The sequence below is a fragment of the Heloderma suspectum genome, chromosome 2 (genome assembly GCF_057233095.1).
Source record: "Heloderma suspectum isolate Gila_16-S chromosome 2, 16-S_ref, whole genome shotgun sequence".
Classification (NCBI taxonomy): domain Eukaryota; kingdom Metazoa; phylum Chordata; class Lepidosauria; order Squamata; family Helodermatidae; genus Heloderma; species Heloderma suspectum.
In genome coordinates, this window is record NC_139459.1 from 52,483,676 (window position 1) to 52,506,609 (window position 22,934).

The following is a 22,934-nucleotide window of genomic DNA, read 5'->3' on the forward strand; positions in this document are numbered from 1 at the left end:
CCCCCCAAAGGGAGAGGGATAGTGAACACATTAAACGTGAATATAAACCCTTGAGTATTGTATATTCAGAACTCTTTTCCTATTCCAATTAATTTATTCTACTTCACTGAAATTAATTCCTCACTTAAACCAGTTCTTTAGGGTTGGGAGATGGGGAAAAAATGCTATGTGGAAGAATCAGGGTCAGAGTGGCGAGGGGGAGCATTTACTGGAAACTCAAGCTTCAACACACACAACCCTCCAGGCGTGTCCAGTGGAGTGCAGATTCCATCATGAAGCCTAAACTAATGTTTCTGCTATAGAAGTGACTGAAGACATGATTGCTGAATCTTCCATATTAGATGCATTTATATTTAATACTCTGAAGCCACAGAGAACCTAGTTGGATAATATACTTAAACCTAGTTGGATAATATACTTTTAGACATATCAAGAGCAATGGATTTCAACCATAAGGCAGAAATCCCTAGTGGGATGCAATTAGTAATGGGAGACAAGTTCATTCATGAACCTTCTCTCTCTGCATCTTAATTGGGTCAGAATGCAGTATGCCAATGTAACTCCTCCAATTAGTGTAATAGAAGAGGGCTATGTACTTACTGGCCCCCCAACTCCATGTAAACTGGTAGTTATGAAGCTATTTTCCATAAGCATCTCTTACTTCTCTACTCTCCCTTCCACAGGCCAATATAACACACCACTTTATATTGATATTCTTCATTTGATGTGCACTTAACTTTAGCACTCAAAGTGTCTATTCTCCAAAAACTATGGTCATGATCACACTGGCTTCAATCCACTAGATGGGAGCGCACTCACCTGTGGAGAAAGGAATGCATGTCCAATTCCCAAAGCAAGTGTTTAGCAAGTGTTAACTGCATGGGAGGCCAGGTTTACCCTGGGACAAACCAACAAAAAGGTGCTACACATTTCCCTCCCATTTAAGGCTGTCAATGAGCCTCAAGAAAGCTCTTGGATTTCCATGCACACTGATCATCATATGAAATCCAAAGAAACTGCTTCCAAGGTAAATTCCATACAAGGTGTTTATAATGGCAGTTTTACTTTAACAGCTGTTTTCTTGCTCTGGAGGAAGATCCAGTAAAGTTTTAACAGCCCAGATATAGAAGGAATATAAATCAATGCTACATTAAAAAATGGCTGCTTTGGCTGGGAACTGATGACACTGGCTGAGTCCATTCATGCAGGACATGCTACCCCCATTGGGATGATGCACACCATGCAAACCTGGAGACTCGGCTGCTCTTCCTAGTGCCAGCCAAGTCCCTTGCTCCATGCTAAGAGAGGCATAAAACTTCATGACTCTACCAGCACGGAGAAAGGTGAAATGGGCAGGGCGATGACATCAGCGGGTGTGGCCACACCCACTGACATCTTTCTGCCCACAGAGGGCCCAGTGAGGGGAAACCTGTTCCCCCACCCAATTTAAAGCATGACCAGATTGCTAGTGCTCACCTAGAAGAAAAGATAAAAGTAGTGACTATCACCTCTTAGGGGATAAGAAACAAAAGTAGGATTACATAAGGAACCTGATTTGGCAAACCAGAGTGTAATTAGAATAAGGAACCTGATGAGCACTAACAATTGGGCCATGCTTTAAATGGAACTCCATGCACAATTAAGCCACATCCCCAACATCATTCCCTGAAGAATCTCAATATTTTTTTAAGGGATTGATGTGTGCATATGAAATTCCCCTTTAAAAAAAAAAAAGTGTCTCTGTGCCTTTATGTCAGGAAAAATATTCACTAGTATCTGCACCAACCGGCCAACTAAGAAGTCAAGGGTTTCCATTAAATAAAAGAAAAATTGATAAATTTCCCCATAAAATACGGTGGTGTGCACAAATTTCCCCATGCATAAACATGCAGGACGCTTCATGAACATATTATAATTGGAGCATTTTTAAGCATTTTTTCTAAGGGGCTGTTTCCACCACTGATTTACTCTGAGCTGGCTGCATGTTGAGGTCATTAGGGACACATGACGTCACAGCCATCCATCAGCCACCCCGGAGCTTAACAGGGAAAAACATGATTTCTTGAGACTCCTTAAAGTCCAGTTTTTTCCTTAAGTTGGGCTCTCCTCAGTATAGTTGCTGTATGCCCCAACCCCCGCATTGACCTCAGGTATGCTAGCCCTGCCCAGGGGTGTGCCTTTCACCATGACCCCAGTCAAGGGGTATTTCCTGTCCCTGCACAAACCAATTAGTGTCTCCTCAGAAGTAACTCCCATTGTGCTGAATGAGGCTTGCCCTCTGAATGCCCACATCAGAACTTGCAGAGATCCCCCTCAACTGACATGGCACAGTTTAAAGCCCAATTCCGTAAGTGTGATCCCGAGGCTCCAATTCTCCTTTGTTTGGTTTAATAGAGATCCTGAAGGTTCAAATAGGGGCTGGTTTCCATCTTTGTGTTTACTGCTCACTTTCCCTTAACAAACCCACTAGTGTCTCTTCAAAAGTAGCTCCCCTTGTGGTCAATGAGGCTTGCCCTCTAAATGCCCACATCAGAACTTACAGAGTGTGCCCTCAATTGACATGGCACAGTTTAAAGCCTAATTCCCCAAGTGCGGTAAAGTGCGATTCTCCTTTGTTTGGTTTATTGCCTAAGGAATAAACCAAATAAACTTAGGAAGTAACTACTTCAACCCTTCGTTATAGAGATCCTGTAGGTTAAAATGGGGGATAGTTTCCCGTCTTTGTGTTCTCCTCCCACTTTCCCAGCACAAGCATATGTGTGTCTACTCAGAGGTAACTCCCACTGTGCTCAATGAAGCTTGCTCCTGAAATGCAGGCGCATCTGGACTTTGAGGGGAAAAGAGAAAGGGGGGAAGAAGGAAGCCCCTCTTATTGGTTGAGCAGCCCCTGCCAGTCAGATGACATTCACTCCAACCCCACCAGGAAGTACGTTCTGTGAAGCGAGTTTTATTGGTGAGGAGAACCTGCTTGTGGAGTCCTGCATGAACCAAAGTGCAGCAAAGCTGAAATCCGGTACTCCTCCATTCGCTTCTCCTTCTGTTGTCATGGAAACATGACCTAAGTCTAATAGCCATGCATAGGGCAATGGGGGGGGGGTGTCATCACATACAGGTATGGGAGTGCTAGCCCCTCCCTCTTCCAACTGTGGCCATCCTGAAAATCACCTACTGTGCAGCAATTGGGCCCTTCTTTCCCCAAAGACTATTGGTATAAATGGAAGCTTTCCCCCCCTAAACTTACTACACAGAAGGCAGGACCAAAGAGGAGAGGTGTGGACCAGACTCAAAGTCCTTGTGGGTGATTCTGGCCCACAGGATCCGAGTTTCCCACCCCTGCCTTACAAGCTGCTTCCTTGGGTGGTTACACCTGCAGGATTTCAAACAATGCAGAGCACTCCAGTGTCCAAGCTTTTAGTTAGGTAGCTGTAAGAACTATTTTAACAGCATGAGTACAAGTGATGTGTAAGATAATGGATGCTTTAAAAAAAATAAACACTTGTTTATCATATTACATCTACTAATAAATCAGGATCAACTTATTTTCCATTTTTTTCTTTCCTATTTCCTATTTCCCTTTTCCCATTTCCAAATTCCTGTATATGTGGAGGCTTTTCTGTGTAATATTTTCAATTTTTTAAGTATCAAGAGTAAGCAACACTATCATGATGATATTAATAGATCTTAGCACATAAGCAAATCAGTGTAGTTTCAATTATGCCTTTTTTCTCATGTGAACTTTAGATTAAATTGGTTGAGGTTTGACAAACTTGTAACTAAACTTTATTGGGCTGAACCAAAGCCACACTTTAACAACCTCAGTTACAGCTGAACTGAAACCAAATCAGAAAACGTAATGCTCTGCTCCCTACTGTCATTATAAAAGTGAACATTAGCGAACAAAACTAGATTGAAATAGTGAAGATTGGAGAGAATAAGGCTGCCATCACTAGCATGGGAAATACCATAAATGTTATGAAGGAAAGAATGAAGACTTAAACTTAAACTGGTTTAAGTGACTCAAGGATCACAGCTTAAGTCTGAAGAATAAGCATGCTAGCAGGAACAAATCTACGACCTGTAGTTCATACTGTGAGACACATTCATTTCATTACAGTGAGCCAATTCACCATTTAAGGGGGGGGGGTTAATGCAGAGTTGGTTTTATGGATAAAGCAGCTGTGAAAATGGGGCAGGAGGCACTTCAAAGTATTCAAATACAAAATAGGGGAGAATCTGATTTTCTTTCACTGTTACATAGAAGATAGGTAGCATTGCCATTTTAAGCAAATAAAATTACTTTAATCCAGACATGAGTAAGATACAGATATTTTAAAAATAACAATATGTGCAAATTTGTCCCACTATCAACTCAGGAAAGCTAGTTAAAAAAAAATCAACTGTTTACAGACTTGATTCTGGTATTTCTGGGTGATACCAGGAATACAGAGATTATCACAGCAGTGCTATTTTAACTTTAGTGACTTTAAATCTCAACTTTTCACTGCAATATCACAGTACAGGAAAATGGCTTCTTCAGGCAGTATTAATGGTACAGTGTTTTCACACAACACTTAAGAGCACTTTGCGCTTCTCTTGTGCTATTGCACACATGAACATTGTTAGAAAGTCAATTTTGAACTGTACTTACTTTCCTGCCAATGTCGACTTAACAGCTGAATTACAGACACGGGAAATGAAAACACAAACATTACTCACGGAAATCCTGCAGTGTTCTCTAGAACTTCAGAGAACAAGAAACTGGTAATATTGACATATATTGCCCTTACTGCACAGAATCAAAATCTGTCACCTGATAATTATTTCTATATTTTGATACTTGTTTCAATCTGTATTTAATTGTATATGGGCTTATTCGTTTGGTGCTTTATTGCTTGCATTTTTCACTTATCGTTCTCTATTATTTACTGGCTATGGATCCCATAAATTCTACCTCAACATTATAGGTTATTTGAAAATGTTACGAAGATTTTACCGCTACAGCCCAGATCTAACCATGTTTTTGTTGTTGTTCAGTCGTGTCCGACTCTTCGTGACCCCATGGACCATAGCACGCCAGGCCTTCCTGTCCTCTGCTCTCCCCCGGAGCGTGCTCAAGTTCATATTCATTGCATCGGTGATGCTATCTAGCCATCTCATCCTCTGCCGTCCCCTTCTCCTTTTGCCTTCAATCTTTCCCAGCATCAGGGTCTTTTCCAGTGACTTTTCTGTTCACATTAGGTGGCCAAAACATTTGAGCTTCAGCTTCAGTATCTGTCCTTCCAATGAGCACTCAGGCTTGATTTCCTTTAGGATTGACTGATTTGACCTCCTTGGTTTCAATGGGGCTAACTTTCAAAATGCATGCTTAGGATTGCAGACTTATTCTTTTAATGTGTGCATAGATGTTGCACTTAATGTTTATAGCTACCTTATTATTCTTAACTAGTTATTTCTAAGGAAAGTTTCTGATTGTTGGCTGCCTTCTTGTCAATCCATGTTATATGTGAAGCTGTGAAGTTTCTCAAAAATTCAGATAGTTCCAATTACAGCCTCATACACAGTTCAGAAACAGCTTTACTGGGTTCTGGTCTGTTTCCAAGATCAAGGTTGCTGGTGCATAATTTTAAAAGCTCTTTACAATTTAGGCCCTGGGTACCTGAAGAACAACCTTTTCCCATACATACCTACCTATGCAACGAGATCTTAGCCAGAAACCCTCTTGCAAATATCTCCATCTTCAGAAGTCAGGTGGGAAGCAACCACAGGAAGGACCTTTTCAGCTGTCACTAATTATGGAACACTCTTCCCAGAGAGGCTCACCTGGCACCTACTCATGCCTTTTGGCTGCCAAAGACCTTTTTATTTTTCCAGGCCTTTAAAAACAGTCTTATGATGTTGCTGTTTTCTTTTGATGCTACTATTTTTATTTTGTTTTACTGCCTGTTTTTAAATTTATAGTAATGGCTGCCTTGAGTGTTTCTTTTTTTAAATATTGAAGGTGTGGGTTAGAAATGCTTAAACAAAAAACAGAGCTATTCAAAATGTGTGAAAAGGATCTACTGGATCATTTAATAAAATGGATTAGCCTATCAATCCTGTTCTCATTTTTTTGTATTTAGCACTGCTTTTCTCTACCTTAAAAAAGTCAGAAGTCATGAGGCTTCATCAGAGAGATAGAAAGTAAGGCCTGATCCATTTGCTCACCTGAGAGACAGCTCTATTTAGCTTTTCCTGTCCTTGAACATTTCTATTCCAGCTGATTGTTACAAGAGCTTTGTAACTTTAATAACTGGTACTTGTTTGTTTTCTCCTACAATCATTTCTTTTCCTTTTGTGTGGTGTCTTTTAGATTGTAAGCCCGAGCACAAGATCCATCTTATTTGTTAGTGATCTCAAGCCACTCTCAAACCCTTTTCAGCTGAAGAGTTGGGCAATAAAAATGAAATCAAACATTAGCTCCCCCAGATACATTCCAAATATTTTGAAATAAGTTGTACAATGTGAACATTAGAAAGAGAAGTGATAATCATACCGAGGAAAGTCTGCTGGAAAGTTAGCAAAATATTTTCCTGTGCTGTCACTAATTATGGCAGAACACTGAAGTTCTGCCTTCAGTTCTCATTTTTAAAATGTAGTATTTAGAGCCAATTGGTACCACAACAGTATAGGCAGTCAAGTCCTAGTAAACTCAAGCAGTATCACATCGTCCACAAAACATGCAAGTACTGCTTGTTCTTAGCCAGGAGGTTTTGCAAATGTTCTGGCAGCTGTTTAGTATCCAATTCACATACACAACTACCTGCAATTGTGTGGGGGAAGGGAGAAGAGTACTGTATCTGCATAGTATGGATGTTCTATGGATCATGCCCATGGTGTGAAAATTCATTAAGGGCACAATCTTATGCAATTTTAGACAGAAAAAAGTCCTACAATTCCCAGCATTCCCCAGGCAACATGGCTGGCTGGAGAATGCTGGGAGTTGTAGGACTTCTTTCTGTCTAAAACTGCATAGGATTGGACCCTAAACTGACTTGCTTTAAAGGGAACATGTCTCTGTGATGCTGATTTAAGTGACCTAAAGACTTGAGTTTACTTTATATTTACTCTGAACCCTGCTCTCATATAAACTTCACTGAGTTCTCGGAGGGAATATTCAGAGCCAAACTACATATTTCTCTTTAAAACCACAATCATTAAAAGAAAGAGCCCCCGAAGCGCAAGACAAACAGCCCCTCACTCACAGTAAAAGTGCAAATTCTAAATCTTCTAGGCAGAGACCACGTCATTCTGTGTTCTGTGCCATGTCAGGACTAAATAATTGTTTAGCAACAGAAGAAAAAATATATTCAAGTCATTAAAAAAACTGTTTTCTGTTAAACTCCGCCTTTCCTAGAAGCTATAAGAGTCAGAAAAAAACCTCTTTTTCACTACACCAGAAGAACAGGCATTTCCAAAATGGCTCAAATTTCAGAAATCATATGCATGCCAATGATGGGTCATTTACCAGAAAGATGAGAAAGTTCCAATACCTTACTCATCATCTAAACCCACATCCTTTTGCCACAAAATGACAAGATACTTCAAGTTTAGGGAAAAGTATTCATTCATCTGTCTCCATTCTTACTTAGTTTTATATATTTAAAACATTTCAACTTTGTCTTTCCATCTTTGGAACTCAAAATAGTTTACATAAAAACATTGATACAAAGATACTTAAAGCCAAAATTACAGTGCAGCCAAACACAATCAGAATTTTAGGGAATTCAACTGATGGTTGAATTGTAACCCATCTTCCTTGGCCCCATTTGGATGTACATATCAAGCTCAATAAGTAGTGATATGCATGAGATTTGTGCTCACAAATTCCTCCTAGGCATGCCACAATTAACTAAAGAAATCTTCACTTAACCATGGTCCTCCACTGCATCCAAACTGGGAAACAATGATTACCAAGACTGGAACAAGGCCAGGGACCATAAACCAAGTTCAGACTGTGGTTTAAGATCCTAGTTCATTCTGATCCTGGTAACCATAATTTCCAGGTTTGGGTGCAATAGGAACTATGGTTAACTGAATACTTCATGGGTTCATTACAGTGCAGCGAGAAAGAAGGAGGGAAGGAGAGGCACAAGACAGGGCATGGAGGGACAAAGCTTGTGCATATCTTAGTTTATTAAGCCAAGATATGTGTGACCAAACCTGGCCTGTATGTTCCCTCTGGCAAGACTATTCATTTGACCAGTTGTTATAGTCTCTTCCAGAGACCTCCTACATTGGGCCTAGAATGGCAGTTCGCTGAAATATGTAAAATCTTCTGAAATACTTTCATAGAGGGTTGTCAGTAACTGTAATGTGTGTACGTTCCACTATCTTGTTAAAATGAACCCACCTTGAGGTACTTGGGAGAGAACAAATTACTACCAAAGCAGTAGGAAAGGAGATTGAATGTAGAGGAATGTCCATAGTGCCTACAATAATAGCTCTAGTCATTAAGATAGATCTTTTATCTTTCCATATATCCACATACTTGCTGTTCTGCAAAATGAATATACATGTAGTCACAGCAGAACTACATGAAGTATATGAAATGACATGCCTATACCTTTCCGAGGTATCAGAACACTCATATGGCATTCCTGAAACCACCTCTTCCTAGAATCAGGAAGGGTAAAAATGTTTTATTGTCTACTCCAAGAAAATGCTCAAGAATGGGTAAATATATATACCTAAATTTTCAACCAAGAAATCCAATACTTAGGCTGCAACTTTATGCCCACTTACCTGGAAGGAAATCTCACTCAACTCAATTGAACTTACTACTGAGTAGATATGTAGACGATTTCAGTCACTCTCAATAATATACTTACTTCCTGGAATAGTAAATGTCAGCATAGCAAAAAACACACCAAATACTTTGCTGAATGAATAAATGAACCAAACATGTTTCCAGTCTAAAAGCATATGCACACTTGTCCATGGGCATATAAGCCTTCACCATCAACAAGTTTATAATATCAAAATTCAGTGCTGGGCTACAAACTTATACTGTAGAACTGTGTTTGTATTTAGCTGTTATATTAACATAATAGTTATCTTAACACTCCGAATGAACCAGATGAACCAGAGCAATTTTCATGCTAAATACATTTGCTCCCTGATATGATGAAGTTAATGCACTGCATTCTACAAATAACTGCAACATGATTTCTAGCAAGCAAACATTTATGCTGCATACCTAAGCATACTTACTTGATAGTAAGCTCCATTAAGCAAAATAGGATTTACTTCTGAGTAAATATGCCTTCAATTGCACTGTCAGTCTCTGTAATTCTGGTTCAACTTAAGCATACATATCCAGTTTTGCTCAATGGACCTTAAACATACACAGCTGGAACGTAGCCACTGTATGCTGTGTTGTACACAGCCTGTAAATACTTACATAAAGAGACATTTAAATTCATAATATTTAGCCACACTAAATTCTTACAGCAAAAAAAAAAAAAATTAAAACAATTGTTTCTATACAAAATGTTTCTGGCTTGGGCAATTTTCAACCCCTAATTATGATCGTAGCGGTTCAGGTCATCACTAGTTTATAAAAAGCTCAGAAAGTGGTTTCTCCCTTCCCCTCAACTGTACTCATTTGATATGACGACAACTGCTTTCAACAGAACTATATCCCTAGGGTGAGAATTGTACTGGTGTGGAAAAGTACTATAAGAAGATAATGTTCAGAGATCTTACTTCATAGATTTATTGAAGAAAAATGCGTATGACAATAGAACACCTTGATTTACAGACAATAAATATAGAAATGGTTCTACAGAAGTATATAGCATTACATACACAATGACATCTAACAGAATCAAGCATCTACCCAGCCCCTTCTAAACAACGCTCCTTATCCAATACAAAAAAGACAACTGATCGTATCACAAAATTTTATGGTTTATTATGTTATAATATTGCATAGATCAGGCAAACTCTACAAGATGAATATAGATTTGTTGCAAACTGTAATGAATGGAGAGATGAATGTATTTAGATCAAATAGCACCATCTAGCAGTTCCCCTAACTCCACTTCAAAGGGTACTTATTACTTGGTGGCAGTTCAATGTAGCTAGTTTGCCATCAAAAGCAAAACAATATCGTTTAGAGTCCTAACAACATGCCTTCATTCAGAACCTAGAAGAATATATAAAGCACAACAACATTTCAGACACACATTCTAAGAACCACCAACACAGCCATGGTTTTACACCAAGACCAAAGCCCCTATTTTATATTTGTTTCCATACATGCCACTCAGCAACACAGACTTCATGCTGAAGTTTGAACTGACAAAGCTTGCTACAAAACAATTACAACTCAAAATCCCAGCTGCATAGCTTTGGCCAAGAAATGTAAGATTGTATCACCTAGGTAAGAGGGTGAGACTTACAAATGCTTGCTTTACTTGGTTCACCGATTTACATTTTAAATATTCATCAACTTGTTTCAAATTTTAGTCATACTAATAGCTTTTTTGTGCCCCTGTCTTCTCACGCTTCTAGTGCAGAAAGTTAGAGATGCAAAGATCAAATATCTGATAAACGATTTACGTCTCTGGCCTGCTTCTTTGTCTTTGGAATCAGGAAGTAACTCTCCTCTTCAAAATGCTGCAGCAAGGAAAACCTTTAGGTGAAGGTTCAATGCAAACTGCCTCAAGGGAAACGTCTCAATCATGCTTAGCACATTCATTCTCATGTTGAGTAAAGCTCCAAAGTTACATACAGTGAAATTTTAAGAGACCATATATACCAAAACCATTTCTGGCTGGAAGTCCCTGACCTCAGTCACCTCACTCTAAGCCTGTGAAGATGACTAGTACACTGACGAACTCTCTAGATAGGAAAAGAAAGTACATAATAATGGTTTCTGTCTCGGGAATATTCATTTCTTTTTCATAACCAGCTCCCTTCTGTGTTCTACTGGTTTCAGTGAGGAAAATGAAAGTTGTAACTACAGCTAACTTGTACGGTTAGCAACTTAAAAAGCCAGCTTTAAATCACAAAGCCAGCTTTAAATAACAACTTCAAGAAGTCACCCTCTATATTTTTGTTTGCTTTCCATTTGTTAACACGGCTATCCAGTGTAATCACTTGGCTCAATTCTTTGTAAAAAATAATCACGCAAACAAGGAAAGGAGGACAAAATCTGTTATAATTAAAAGTACACTAGAGTATGTGTAATGTTGTTTCCTATTTTGTGTACTGGGTAAGCATTAAGTTTACTTCATGTCTATGTACTTATTTTTCTAAAAGTTTTTGGTGTCTCCATAACAGGTGAATTAAGGTATTGCAGTGGAAATAATACACTCTTCCGTAGGTGGGGGGGGGGCAATGTCTTTCCTTCATCAACCTTATAGACAAGCTTAGAACATAGTAACACCTATTTACTATTACCTTCAACATGCCCCATCCCCAAACAGGGACAATATTCAATTTCTGTCCAAGCCTGGACCCAAGCTCTACTTCCCATTAATATAGAATCTTCCATTCCACTTATAAACAACCCGATTTCACCTTTCTCCTCAAAACATGTCCTAAACCAACAGTCATTTCTACACATGAGAGCATTAAAACGAAAGACCGACTCCAGACTACTTAGGGCACAACCCTATGGCTGTTTGGACAGGAAAAAAAGTCCTACAACTCCCAGCATTCCCCAGCCAGTACGGCTGGCTGGGGAATGCTGGGAGTTGTAGGACTTTTTTTTCTGTCTAAACATCCATAGGATTGCACCCTTAGTCGTTTCCCCTTTAAATGCACTACAGTAGCCTTCTGCCCCAACCTAGGCCAAGATATGCCAAAAGGAACAGTTCAAGGCTCTGTGAAAGAAGGGTGGGGGCGAAAGAGAAAGATACTAGGTCCTGATTAAAAAAAAAAAAATGAGGGAAAGAGAGTTGAGTGTCACGGAGTTAACAGGCAAAGCAAGGAGGCTTCTGTTTCTTTCTCTCCCCAGCGGAAGCTTCACACCAGCACACAGTCCAGACTCTTTTGTTACCAAAGTTACTCCAACACCCTCTTCTTACCAGCCCCCAAACCGGCACCATGCCCCTTGGAGGTGGGGAAGGGCGTGGGGGGCGGGTAAGAAAGAAAAGGGAAAACAAGACACAGGGAAAGGCTCTCGAGCCTACACGCTAATCCTACCCTAAGCCTCCCGTGGAGTGAGGCACCACACAGTCTGCTTGAACCACTTTCTCCGCACAGACCGAGCTACCGCCTTCCGTCGCCGCTCGGGGTACGTGAGGGGCTCGGGCACGTCCTGCCTTGCCCTGTCCCCAGCCAACACGGAAAGAGCGCCCGACACCCCGGCCCCGCCCCCCTCAGAAGGGGCTCCGCTACCCCCTGCCTGCGCGAGGGGGTCTCGCGTACTTCCCCGCTCCCCCGCGCGCGCCCGCACACCCCCTCCCGCCTACACCCCGACTTGTGGCGTCCCCCCTCCGCCGCCGCCGCCGCCGCGTCGTCTTCCTCTTTCCCGCGCCGGGGTTGCGCTCCCCGAGCTCGTGCGAGACCCCCCTCTGCCGCAAGCGGTAAAGTTACTTTGCGCGGGGCGTACGCGCGCCCACCTCCCCGCCCAGTCGGGCTGTGCGGTCCGGCGGGCTGTACTCACTTCTCCCTGGCCTGGCTGTCGGACGGGACGCTGCTGTTGCTCTTGCCTTTGCCGTACATGCCTGCAGAGAGCTCCGACTGTCACGCACCTGTCAACCCATCACAGCCTCCCCAGGAACAGCCCAGTCACCATGGAGACGCCGCCACACACACACGCCATTGGCCCGCCGCGCGCTCGGACACACCTCCCGCGCCGTGATTGACAGGCGGAGACCAGGACAGGCTGCTCTCTCCTCCTCTCCGCTGGCTCCCTCCCCCCACCAGCCTCCGGCTCCTCCTCCCCCTCCTGCTCTCCCTTCCCCGGCGCAAGGGGGAATTAGAAACGGTTCTAGAAGGATTTTAAACAACTGGCTGTTCCGTGCACTTGCCTTGCCGCCCTCCGCCGCTGCCAGAGACGGAGACTGCTGAGGAGAGACGGAAACTGCGGACTGGACTCCGCAGCCAGCACAAGCAGGGCGGCTCAGGCTTGTTTCAACCCGCGCCGCCCGGGCTGCCTTGCCCTCTTCGGCGCTCACCCCGCAACCCGTTTAGCCGGCAGGATACCCGCTTCGACAGCCTCTCCCCCTCTCCGTTTAGGCAGAGAAGAAGCGAGACCGGCCGCTCGTAACTGCTAAGCTAGTCTCAGCCTCGCTGCTTGTCCGCAGCTCATGAGCATCCACCACCACGTCCTCGCTCGCAACACACGCACGCACGGAGCGAGCCAGGGGTGCGCACAGCCCCTCAAGTTCCCGCTCCCCGAGTCGAGCAGCGCAGACGTCCCGATCCACGCACAGCAGCAAAGGTTGCCTCAGGCTGCTCTCTCTCTCTCTCTCTCTCTCTCTCTCACCCCGTCACTACAGTCAACACAGCTTTCTTCACTCCCCAACTTCCACACAACCAGCAACACACACTTGTCAACCTGCCCTAACAGGAGGTGTATGTTCCCTCAACTCCTAGTCTTGAACAACCACTACCCCAAGCGTCCTCAGGGCTTCGTCTCCATTGGCCGTGTTACCACCCTGGTGGATCTGACAAGAGCTTTTAAAATATCAGACTAAACGAAACCACCCTCTAAACGCATTTCGCATTCAGGAGCAGTATTGCATCATGCATATTTTGGATTCCAGTCAGCCCTGACATTATGAAGCCCCCAAATCTGGTGCTTCCAGATGAGGCTTTTGTTATGAAATCGCCCTGCTTTGGTCACAGAATTTTATGCGAGTCCAGATTATGTTGTCTTGCATTTGTAACCCTCCAGTGTTTTGCCACCACTTCTTCCACCTTTTTTCTTACCACAGAAAATCCAATAAGGAGGGAAGGACAGAACAGCTGCACCATGCGTTTTGACTGGTAGCACCAGGAGCCATCGGTCTAGAAGCCCCTGAGTCCTTGATGCATGGAATTTGGATAGTCCAGATCAAATCCCACATACGTATAAACAGAGCCCACATCAGTTCCTGTTAAGTAAACCATAAAGGTACCTCATAAATCAGCATATCTTGGGTCACAGATCCTCCTAGACCTACATTATGTTAATATAGAAACACCATACACCCACCTTTTGACATTCTATACCCTCTGCTGAATGCGTCACAAAGTTCCAGAACAGTCTAGTGATATATGGCTGGAAAATCCCAAATCCAGTACACAGATTGTCATGGTGTTTACATACAGACTCTAGGAGTCCATTATGCAAGAAGACCTCACAACTGTCCTTGCTGACAACAACAGAAGTCAAGGGCTGGGAGTTTCCTAGCATAAAGGTGTCATGGAACCAACATTCAGGGCACAGAAGTTTCTGGATCTATATAGTGACATTTATTATGTAATAAGGTGAGTTTAAAGCAGTGGTGGACCACCTAACAAGTCCTGGTAGTTGGGATTTTGGGAAACAATGCTAGAATAGAAGAACTTTAGTCTTATCCAGTAAGGTGCTTTATATGTTCTTAAGGTTTGTTGTGCCTTAAGAAATTTTGACTATGCACTCTTGCTTTGCAAATTTAAAATGCAGTAGTAGACAGTACTTACTTTCTTTTACTACAGTAGTAGTAGTAGTAAAAGAAAAAAGGAGTAATCTATACAAAACTAAAATCAGCTCCCTCCTAGTTTAGAGGGTGAAGTTGGGAAAATATGTTGTGAAAATAATTAGGGCATGGGGAAGTCTGTGCTATGTATCTGAGTTTATGCCTCACTGTGACATATATTTTATAATGTAAACACCATGGACAGTATAGTGTGGTTATATGGCGAACATAGGAAGTCAGACTCAGAATGAAGAAGTCAAGAGGATCTACTACCAGATATCTTTTTTTGAAATATATTGAACAACCTGCAAAAGCAACAAAACTATAATTTTCAAGTAGAAAGCAGAGATAGGTATGAGATATGTTTATAGAGTAAATGCAGGACTTTTGTATGTAAAAAGGACTGGAGGACAGATAATTACAGTCCTGTCACCCTAAATACCTACCTCACTTAAAGTAGTAGAAAATCTAGAATTGCTCATTTTAAAAAATGTGTAACACCTTTGCTGAGGAAGAATCAATGTGATGTCTATGGAGTTTTGCCCACCAACATTCTAGAGTTCTTTGTGAGTGTCAGTAAATAACTAGATAGACTTTATATATTTGAACTTTCAAAAAGCTTTTGGCAAAGTCTTTCACTGAAGGTTCCTAGAAACACTTAGCACTGATGAAGTAAGAGAATCTTCTTCCTCTTATGGTCCGGTAACTGGTTTTAAAAAACAGGAAGTATAAAAAAGAAGGAATAAATGAATCATTTTCATAATGGAGGGAAGTAAGCAGTGGTGTTCCCTAAGGATATATATTGGGACTAATGCTATTTAAAATACCTAAATGATATGAAGAGAGGAGTAACAGTCAGCTAGTCATGTTTGCAGACAATACCAAATTATTTAGGATGGTGAAATCCTTAACAGAATGTTCTGAGCTCCAAAGGATCTCTTTGATCTGGCTTTACAGGCAATAGAATGGCAGATGAAATTCAATGTTATTAAGTACAAAGTGTCAATGTACAAAGTGATGTACATTAAGACAAAAAAAAAATCAGCTTCATATATACACTGATGACGTCTAAATTTATTATGACTACCCAGGGAAGAGATTTTGAGCTTATAATGGAAAAGTTAACTCAATGGTGCTGCAATGTACAAATTCAGTGTTAGGAATTATTGGTAAACCGACTGAAAATAAAACAAGTATAAAAGTGTTTTTAGATAACTCTGCGGTGCTGCCACAATTAGAATACTGTCTGCAATTCAGGTCACCCAATCTCTAAAAGAATATCACAGAGCTGCAAAAAGTGCAGAAGAAAGCAACTAAAATGATCACTGGGTTACAGTATCTTTCTTATGGGGAAAGGCTAAAGAAGTTGGGATTTTTTATTATTTTGGTTTACAAATAAGATGATGAAGGTAGAACATGAAAGCAATTTAAGGCACAACCCTATGTATGTTTAGACAGACAAAAGTACTACAACCCCTGGTATTCTCCAGCCAGCATGGTTGGAGAACTCTTGTCTGTCTAAACATGCATAGGGTTGCACCCTTAACCACTTATTGCCTGGATTCTTGCAAAAAATCCTGGACTACATGGATTATTTTCACATTACATCACATTATGTTATGGTAATATGAGGAAAGAATGCATCTGGAGCTTTTTTGTTTAGGAAAAAAGATGAATAAGGCAGGGGGACATGAAAGAAGTGTATAAAACTGAGGTGATTACACAGTCAAAGACAGGCTGGTGGTCAGATTTCAGACAAGACCAGGCAGTCTATAGAGCTGCTTGATAAGATAAGTTGCTCAGACTGAGGATTTGACATGGATGTGTATTTTTTATATGGCCAGGTATATTACTATTGGCCTGTGGTATAGCTGACTAACGGCACAATTCTATGGGGATAGGCGGTGGCCTCCGAATTCGGAGGCCACCGCCTATCCAATGCAGGGCAGGAAGAGCGCAGAGGGGATTGTCCCCACTGCGCTTCAGCCGCCCTGCATTTGCGGCTAGACAGCTGATTTTGGCTGTCTAGCCACGGGAAGATAGAGCGGGGGAAGTGGCTGCCAGACAACACACAGGATGTGTCGTACCAGTATTTCCGCCTTCTCTGCCCTGGAATGCTCCCCGGAACACCCTGTTTCCGCCGCTCTGCACTCCTCTTCTGAGCATGGGGTATGGGGCTGTTCCAAGCTGCCTGTGAGGCAGCACAGGAGGAGGGGAAGGTCGGTTCTCTGGGAACTGACCTTGGAGTGTGGGCTTCGAGCTTGGTTCCCAGGACCCGACCTATCCTATGGCTGTCTAGCCGCTGACTAGTGGCCATAGGATCTCTCCCTTAAGCTGGATATTAAGAACAGAAGAAGAGCCATTCTGGATCAGACCAAGGGTCCATCCTGTCCAGCATTCTGTTCTCACAATGGCCAATCAGCTGTGTACCAGGAAACAACAAGCAGGACAGAAGCGCAACAGCACCCTCCCGCCCATGTTCCCCAGCAACTGGTGTGCATAGACATACTTTCTCTGATACTGGAGGTAGCATATAACTATCAGGACCAGCAGCCATTAATAGACTTTTCCTCCAGGAATTTATCTCCCCTCACCCTTTTAAAGCCATCCAAATTGGTAGCCATCATTATGTCTTGTGGTAGAGGATTCCATAGGTTAACTATGGGCTGTGTGAAGAAGTACTTCCTTTTATCTGTTCTGAATCTCCTACCAATCAGTTTCATGGTATGAACATGGTTCTAGCATTATGAGAGAGGAAGAAAAATGTCTCCCTATCTACAGTCTCCACACCATGCATAATTTTGTACACCTCTATCATGTCTCCCCTTACCCTCCTTTTTTCCAAGCTAAACAAGCCCAGCTGTTGTAACCTTCTCTCATAGGGCAGATGCTCCAGCCCCTTGGACATTTTAATTGCCCTTTTCTGCACTTTTTCCAGCTCTACAATATCTTTTCTAGGTGTTGTGACCAGAACTGTACACAGTATTCTAAGTGTGGTCGCACCATAGATTTGTATAATGGCAGAATGATATTAAAACCAGGCTAAACATTAAAACCAGGCTAAACTGGGTTCAGACAATCACATAGGGAGAAGAAGCCATTGTGGCTTCTCCCCCCACCCCCATAATTCCCTGCGATTCAGTGCAGGTTGGTGTGTTGTCCGAACCCAGTGCACGGCGCAGCAGGGATGGCTTTGTACCTGCCTTACAATGCACAACTTGCAGTAGGGGTTGTAGGGTGTGTACAAAGCCACCCTTGCTGCACCCCGCACTGGGTTAGGACAACATGCCAACCCACTTCATCGCAGGGAATTATGCAAATGGCGGTTGCATGCCCAGCAAGCGCAGGGGCGGGGGGAGAAGCCACAATGGCTTCTTCTCCCTATGTGATCGTCCGAACACCCCCATGTGCCCTTGATGTTTTGTGTGTGGTGCATGAATGGTACAATTAATGGAAGAGTGAAGCAGATGGGCCCTGATTAGGCTCGGGTGCATGGGGACTAGCATGTGTGTGTCCTTGTGGCTCCTTCATTAGGCAGTCTATAACATATATAATATTGGACCAGAGAGGTTGCCCTGCTCTTTGTTCAACTGTGGAGAAGGTAAAGTTCATTCCCTTAGTATCAAGTTGTGTGACACAAGTCAGCTGTCCTTTATATAACACATGCAAACCACTATTACCAAATGGAAGCATTTCTGCATCTTAACTTGTTCCCATTTGATCTCTTAATACTAGCCCCCTTACTGGTTTTATTCCATCAGCTACTTTGAGGCCCCAGCAGTGATTTTTTTCCCCTCAAGGGGAAAGAAGTAAAATGGTACAAAAGATTCAGAAGGAAACTCAGAAAAGGCTTGCTAAGGTTCACATACCATTCCACTTCAGTGAGCCTGAACTAGTTTATGGTTGTACAACTGCAATTAAATTTTCTGCATTTCATCGTGCTTCAGTTTAGAAAAATCAGCCAGACATATATGTGGCATCTCAAACAAGGAACAAGGAATGTATTCAGACTAATATGTGCTATATGAAAGATATATTAGAATCCTTTCTTCTTCCTGTTATTATTTGTTAAAGAAGGGTGCGTTCAAAACATATAAACATCTAAATACATAAAAATACATTTCCCCACAATGCATAATCAATCTGCCAAACTCTTTGGGTGCTTCCAGGTGAGGCTTTTATTGTGCAATGGCCTTGCTTCAGGTATGGAATTTTATGAGGGGTTTAGACACTGACCCAGTTTGCATGTAGCAGCTAACCGTGGGCTAAACAAGCCATAGTTAAATGTGGCCACACTAGAGTGAGCGAGTGAGCATGCTGCCTCTTGCACACCCAGCACTTCTGCTTTCTTTCAGGATTGTCAAATGGCCCAGGGTTTTTGTTATGACATGCGAACCCAGCACTTTGTGTTGCTGACAAAGGGCTCCTTGCTTTTATCCTGCAATTGAGATTGCTCCTTCACAGAAGTTTGTGGGCTCTTTACATGACACCATGATCTTTCAAGGCATCTCCTGCACTAAATATCCTTTGTTCCGTTTTTAAATAGATCACAGATAATGAGCTATCAAATTACCCCATTGTGTTTTGCTTTGGTTTCCTCTGTGAAAAGAGGAAAAGCAGCAAGAAAAGGAGCAAGATCAATGAAAGATAATGGAAGACTCAGATACAGGGAGAAGGAAGGGGAAGGGGGAGGGAGGAAGCACGTGTAAAGGGAGTCCATCATGATCCTGCATTTAAAACAGAAGCAGAAAGCAGAAATGCAGGATTTTAGGCTGGTGTAGAGATGCCCAAAGAAACAACCCAGAGTTTTAACCCATGGTTTGTTGCTGGGCATGGCCATGGCTAACTATGGGTTGTTTAGCTCATAGTTCGCCATTATGTGCAAACCGGGATATTGTCATCTTCTGTTTGCAAACTTCCAGTGTTTTCCTACTACTTCTTCCATCTTCTCTCTTACCACAGAAAATCCATTAAGGAGAAGATGAAGTAGCTTCATAATGCCTTTTCAGTGGTAGCATTAGTAGCTGTCCATCTGAAATCCCCCTTCGTAATTTCCAAAACAAAATATTTTTCAAGATTCCAAAATGTGTGCAGCAAATAGGGATGGGCGGATTCCCTACCTGCTGGTCCAGGTGGGAATCCACCCTCAGCGGGAGGTGATCCATCCTTCCCCCCGGAATCCATCCAGGCCAGCTCAGCTCTGTGGCTAGCCTATCATGTGAAAAACCACAGATGCAAATGGCATTGTTGTTGTTGTTGTTCAGTCATGTCCGACTCTTCGTGACCCCATTGCAGCCATAAAGCCCTTAGTTTAAGCTAAATGCAGCCATTTACGGCTGCATTTAGCTTAATCTAAGGGCTTCACGACCACAAATGGCGTAGCGTATGTAATTTGAGTCCGGAGACAGTCAGCCTCAGCCAGCGATACAGCAATGGTGGCCGTATCACTGGCTCTCTGGAGCTGGTGGCGAGGAGGATCCTGCCAGCAAGGACTTTGTGGGTTGGTGGAGGTAAGCAATCCATTTCTCCATGGACTCTGGAGGCCGGATTCTTTTGAATCCAGGCTCACTGGGGTCCGTGGAGGAATTCTCTGACATCCCTAGTTGAAGCTCAGGTGGCCTCAGTGGCACAGAGTTGTTGTTCAGTCGTTCAGTCATGTCCGACTCTTCGTGACCCCATAGACCATAGCACGCCAGGCCTTCCAGTCCTGCGCTCTCTCCCGGAGCGTGCTCAAGTCCATATTCATTGCATCAGTGATGCTATCTAGCCATCTCATCCTCTGTCATCCCCTTCTCCTTTTGCCTTCAGTCTTTCCCAGCATCAGGGTCTTTTCCAGAGAGTTTTCTCTTCGCATTAGGTGGCCAAAATATTTGAGCTTCAGCTCCAGTATCTGTCCTTCCAATGAGCACTCAGGGTTGATTTCCTTTAGGATGGACTGATTTGACCTCCTTGCAGTCCAGGGGACTTGTAAGAGTCTTCTCCAGCACCACAGTTTGAAAGCATCAATTCTTTGGCGCTCAGCCTTCCTTATAGTCCAGCTCTCACAGCCATACGTTACTACTGGGAAAACCATAGCTTTGATTAGGTGGACCTTTGTCAGCAAGGTGATGTCTCTGCTTCTTACTATGCTGTCTAGGTTTGCCATAGCTTCCCTCCCAAGGAGCAAGCGTCTTTTAATTTCATGGCTACAGTCACCGTCTGCAGTGATCTTGGAGCCCAAGAAAATAAAATCTCTCACTGCTTCCATTTCTTCCCCTTCCATATGCCAGGAAGTGATGGGGCCAGATGCCATGATCTTATTTTTGTTAATGTTGAGTTTCAAACCAGCTTTTGCACTCTCCACTTTCACCCTCAACAAGAGGCTCTTTAGATCCTCTTCTCTTTCTGCCATTAGGGTGGTATCATCGGCATATCTGAGGTTGTTGATAATTCTCCCGGCAATCTTAATTCCGACCTGTGATTCATCCAACCCAGCATTTCTCATGATGTACTCTGCATATAAGTTAAATAAGCAGGGTGACAATATGCAGCCTTGTCGTACTCCTTTCCCAATTTTGAACCAATCGGTTGTTCCATGTCTGGTTCTTACTGTTGCTTCTTGACCGTCGTACAGGTTTCTCAGGAGACAGGTAAGGTGGTCTGGTACCCCCATCTCTTTCAGAATTTGCCACAGTTTGTTGTGATCCACACAATCAAAGGCTTTAGCATAGTCAATGAAGCAGAAATAGATGTTTTTCTGGAATTCTCTTGCTTTCTCCATGATCCAGCAAAAGTTGGCGATTTGATCTCTAGTTCTTCTGCCTCTTCGAAACCCAGCTTGTACTTCCGGTAGTTCTCGGTTCGCATACTGCTGAAGCCTAGCTTGTAGGATTTTGAGCATAACCTTGCTGGCATATGAAATGAGCACAATTGTACGGTAGTTTGAACACTCTTTGGCGTTGCCCTTCTTTGGAATTGGAATGTAAACTGACCTTTTCCAGTCTTGTGGCCACTGTTGAGTGTTCCAAATTTGTTGGCATATTGAGTGCAGCACTTTAACAGCATCATCTTTTAGGATTTTAAATAGCTCAGCTGGAATACTGTCATCTCCGCTAGCTTTGTTGTTAGTAATGCTTCCTAAGGCCCACTTGACTTCACTCTCGAGGATGTCCGGCTCAAGTTCAGTGACCGCACTATCATGGCTATCAGGGACATTCAGATCTTTCCTGTATAGTTCTTCTGTGTATTCTTGCCACCTCTTCTTCATGTCATCTGCTTCTGTTAGGTCCCTGCCTTCTTTGTCCTTTATCATGGCCGTCTTTGCACAAAACATTCCCTTGAGATCTCCGATTTTCTTGAAGAGATCTCTAGCCTTTCCCATTCTGTTGTTTTCCTCGATTTCTTTGCATTGTTCATTTAAGAAGGCCTTTTTGTCTCTCCTTGCTATTCTCTGGAACTCTGCATTCAGTTGAATATATCTTCCCCTTTCTCCCTTGCTTTTCGCTTCCCTTCTTTCCTCAGATTCTTTGGATTTACTTGCTGCCTCCTGAACAATGTTACGGACCTCCATCCATAGTTCCTCAGGCACTCTGTCTATCAGATCTAATCCCTGAAACCTATTCCTCACCTCCACTGTATATTCATAAGGGATATGATTTAGGTCATACCTGAATGGTTTAGTGGTTTTCCCTACATTCTTCCATTTAAGCCGAAATTTTGCAACAAGAAGCTCATGATCTGAGCCACAGTCAGCTCCAGGTCTTGTTTTTACTGACTGTATAGAGCTTCTCCATCTTTGGCTGCAAAGGACATAATCAATCTGATTTCGATATTGACCGTCTGATGATGTCCACGTGTAGAGTCGCCTCTTGTGCTGTTGGAAAAGAGTGTTTGCTATGATCAGTGTGTTCTCTTGGCAAAACTCTATTAGCCTTTGTCCTGCTTCATTTTGTACACCAAGGCCGTGCCTGCCTGTTATCCCAGTGATTTCTTGCCTTCCTACTTTAACATTCCAATCCCCTATGATGAAGAGAACATTTTTTTTTGGTGTTAGTTCTAGAAGGTGTTGTAGGTCTTCATAGAACCGATCAACCTCAGCTTCTTCAGCCTCAGTGGTTGGGGCATAGACTTGAATTACTGTGATGTTGAATGGTTTGCCTTGGATTCGTACTGAGATCATTCTATCATTTTAAAGATTGTACCCCAGTACTGCTTTTCCTACCCTTTTGTTGATGATGAGTGCTACTCCATTTCTTCTAAGGATTCTTGCCCACAGTAGTAGATATGATGGTCACCTAA

At 42.6% G+C, this 22,934-nt stretch overlaps 1 protein-coding gene and 1 long non-coding RNA gene across 11 annotated transcripts in view; one reads left to right on the plus strand and one right to left on the minus strand.

Moving 5' to 3' along the window:
* SSBP2 (single stranded DNA binding protein 2) overlaps positions 1 to 14,075 on the minus strand; it is a 195,374-nt gene extending 181,299 nt beyond the window's left edge. For 4 of the 10 annotated variants that reach the window (XR_014787644.1, XM_084833576.1, XM_084833575.1 and 1 more), the window contains exon 1: positions 12,656 to 12,720. Coding sequence is in view for 8 of the 10 variants with exons in the window: in XM_084833576.1 (XP_084689702.1) it covers positions 12,656 to 12,714 (59 nt within the window). In the remaining 2 variants the exon portion in view is untranslated. Of the gene's footprint in view, positions 1 to 12,655; positions 12,721 to 13,926 lie in introns of those variants that run through there. The other 6 variants (XR_014787643.1, XM_084833571.1, XM_084833578.1 and 3 more) reach the window with 6 other exon arrangements.
* Positions 14,076 to 14,240: 165 nt separating this feature from the next.
* LOC146352247 (uncharacterized) overlaps positions 14,241 to 22,934 on the plus strand; it is a 28,453-nt gene continuing 19,759 nt past the window's right edge. The window contains exon 1 of the long non-coding RNA XR_014787645.1: positions 14,241 to 14,466. This is a non-coding gene — a long non-coding RNA (uncharacterized LOC146352247). The remainder of the gene's footprint in view (positions 14,467 to 22,934) is intronic.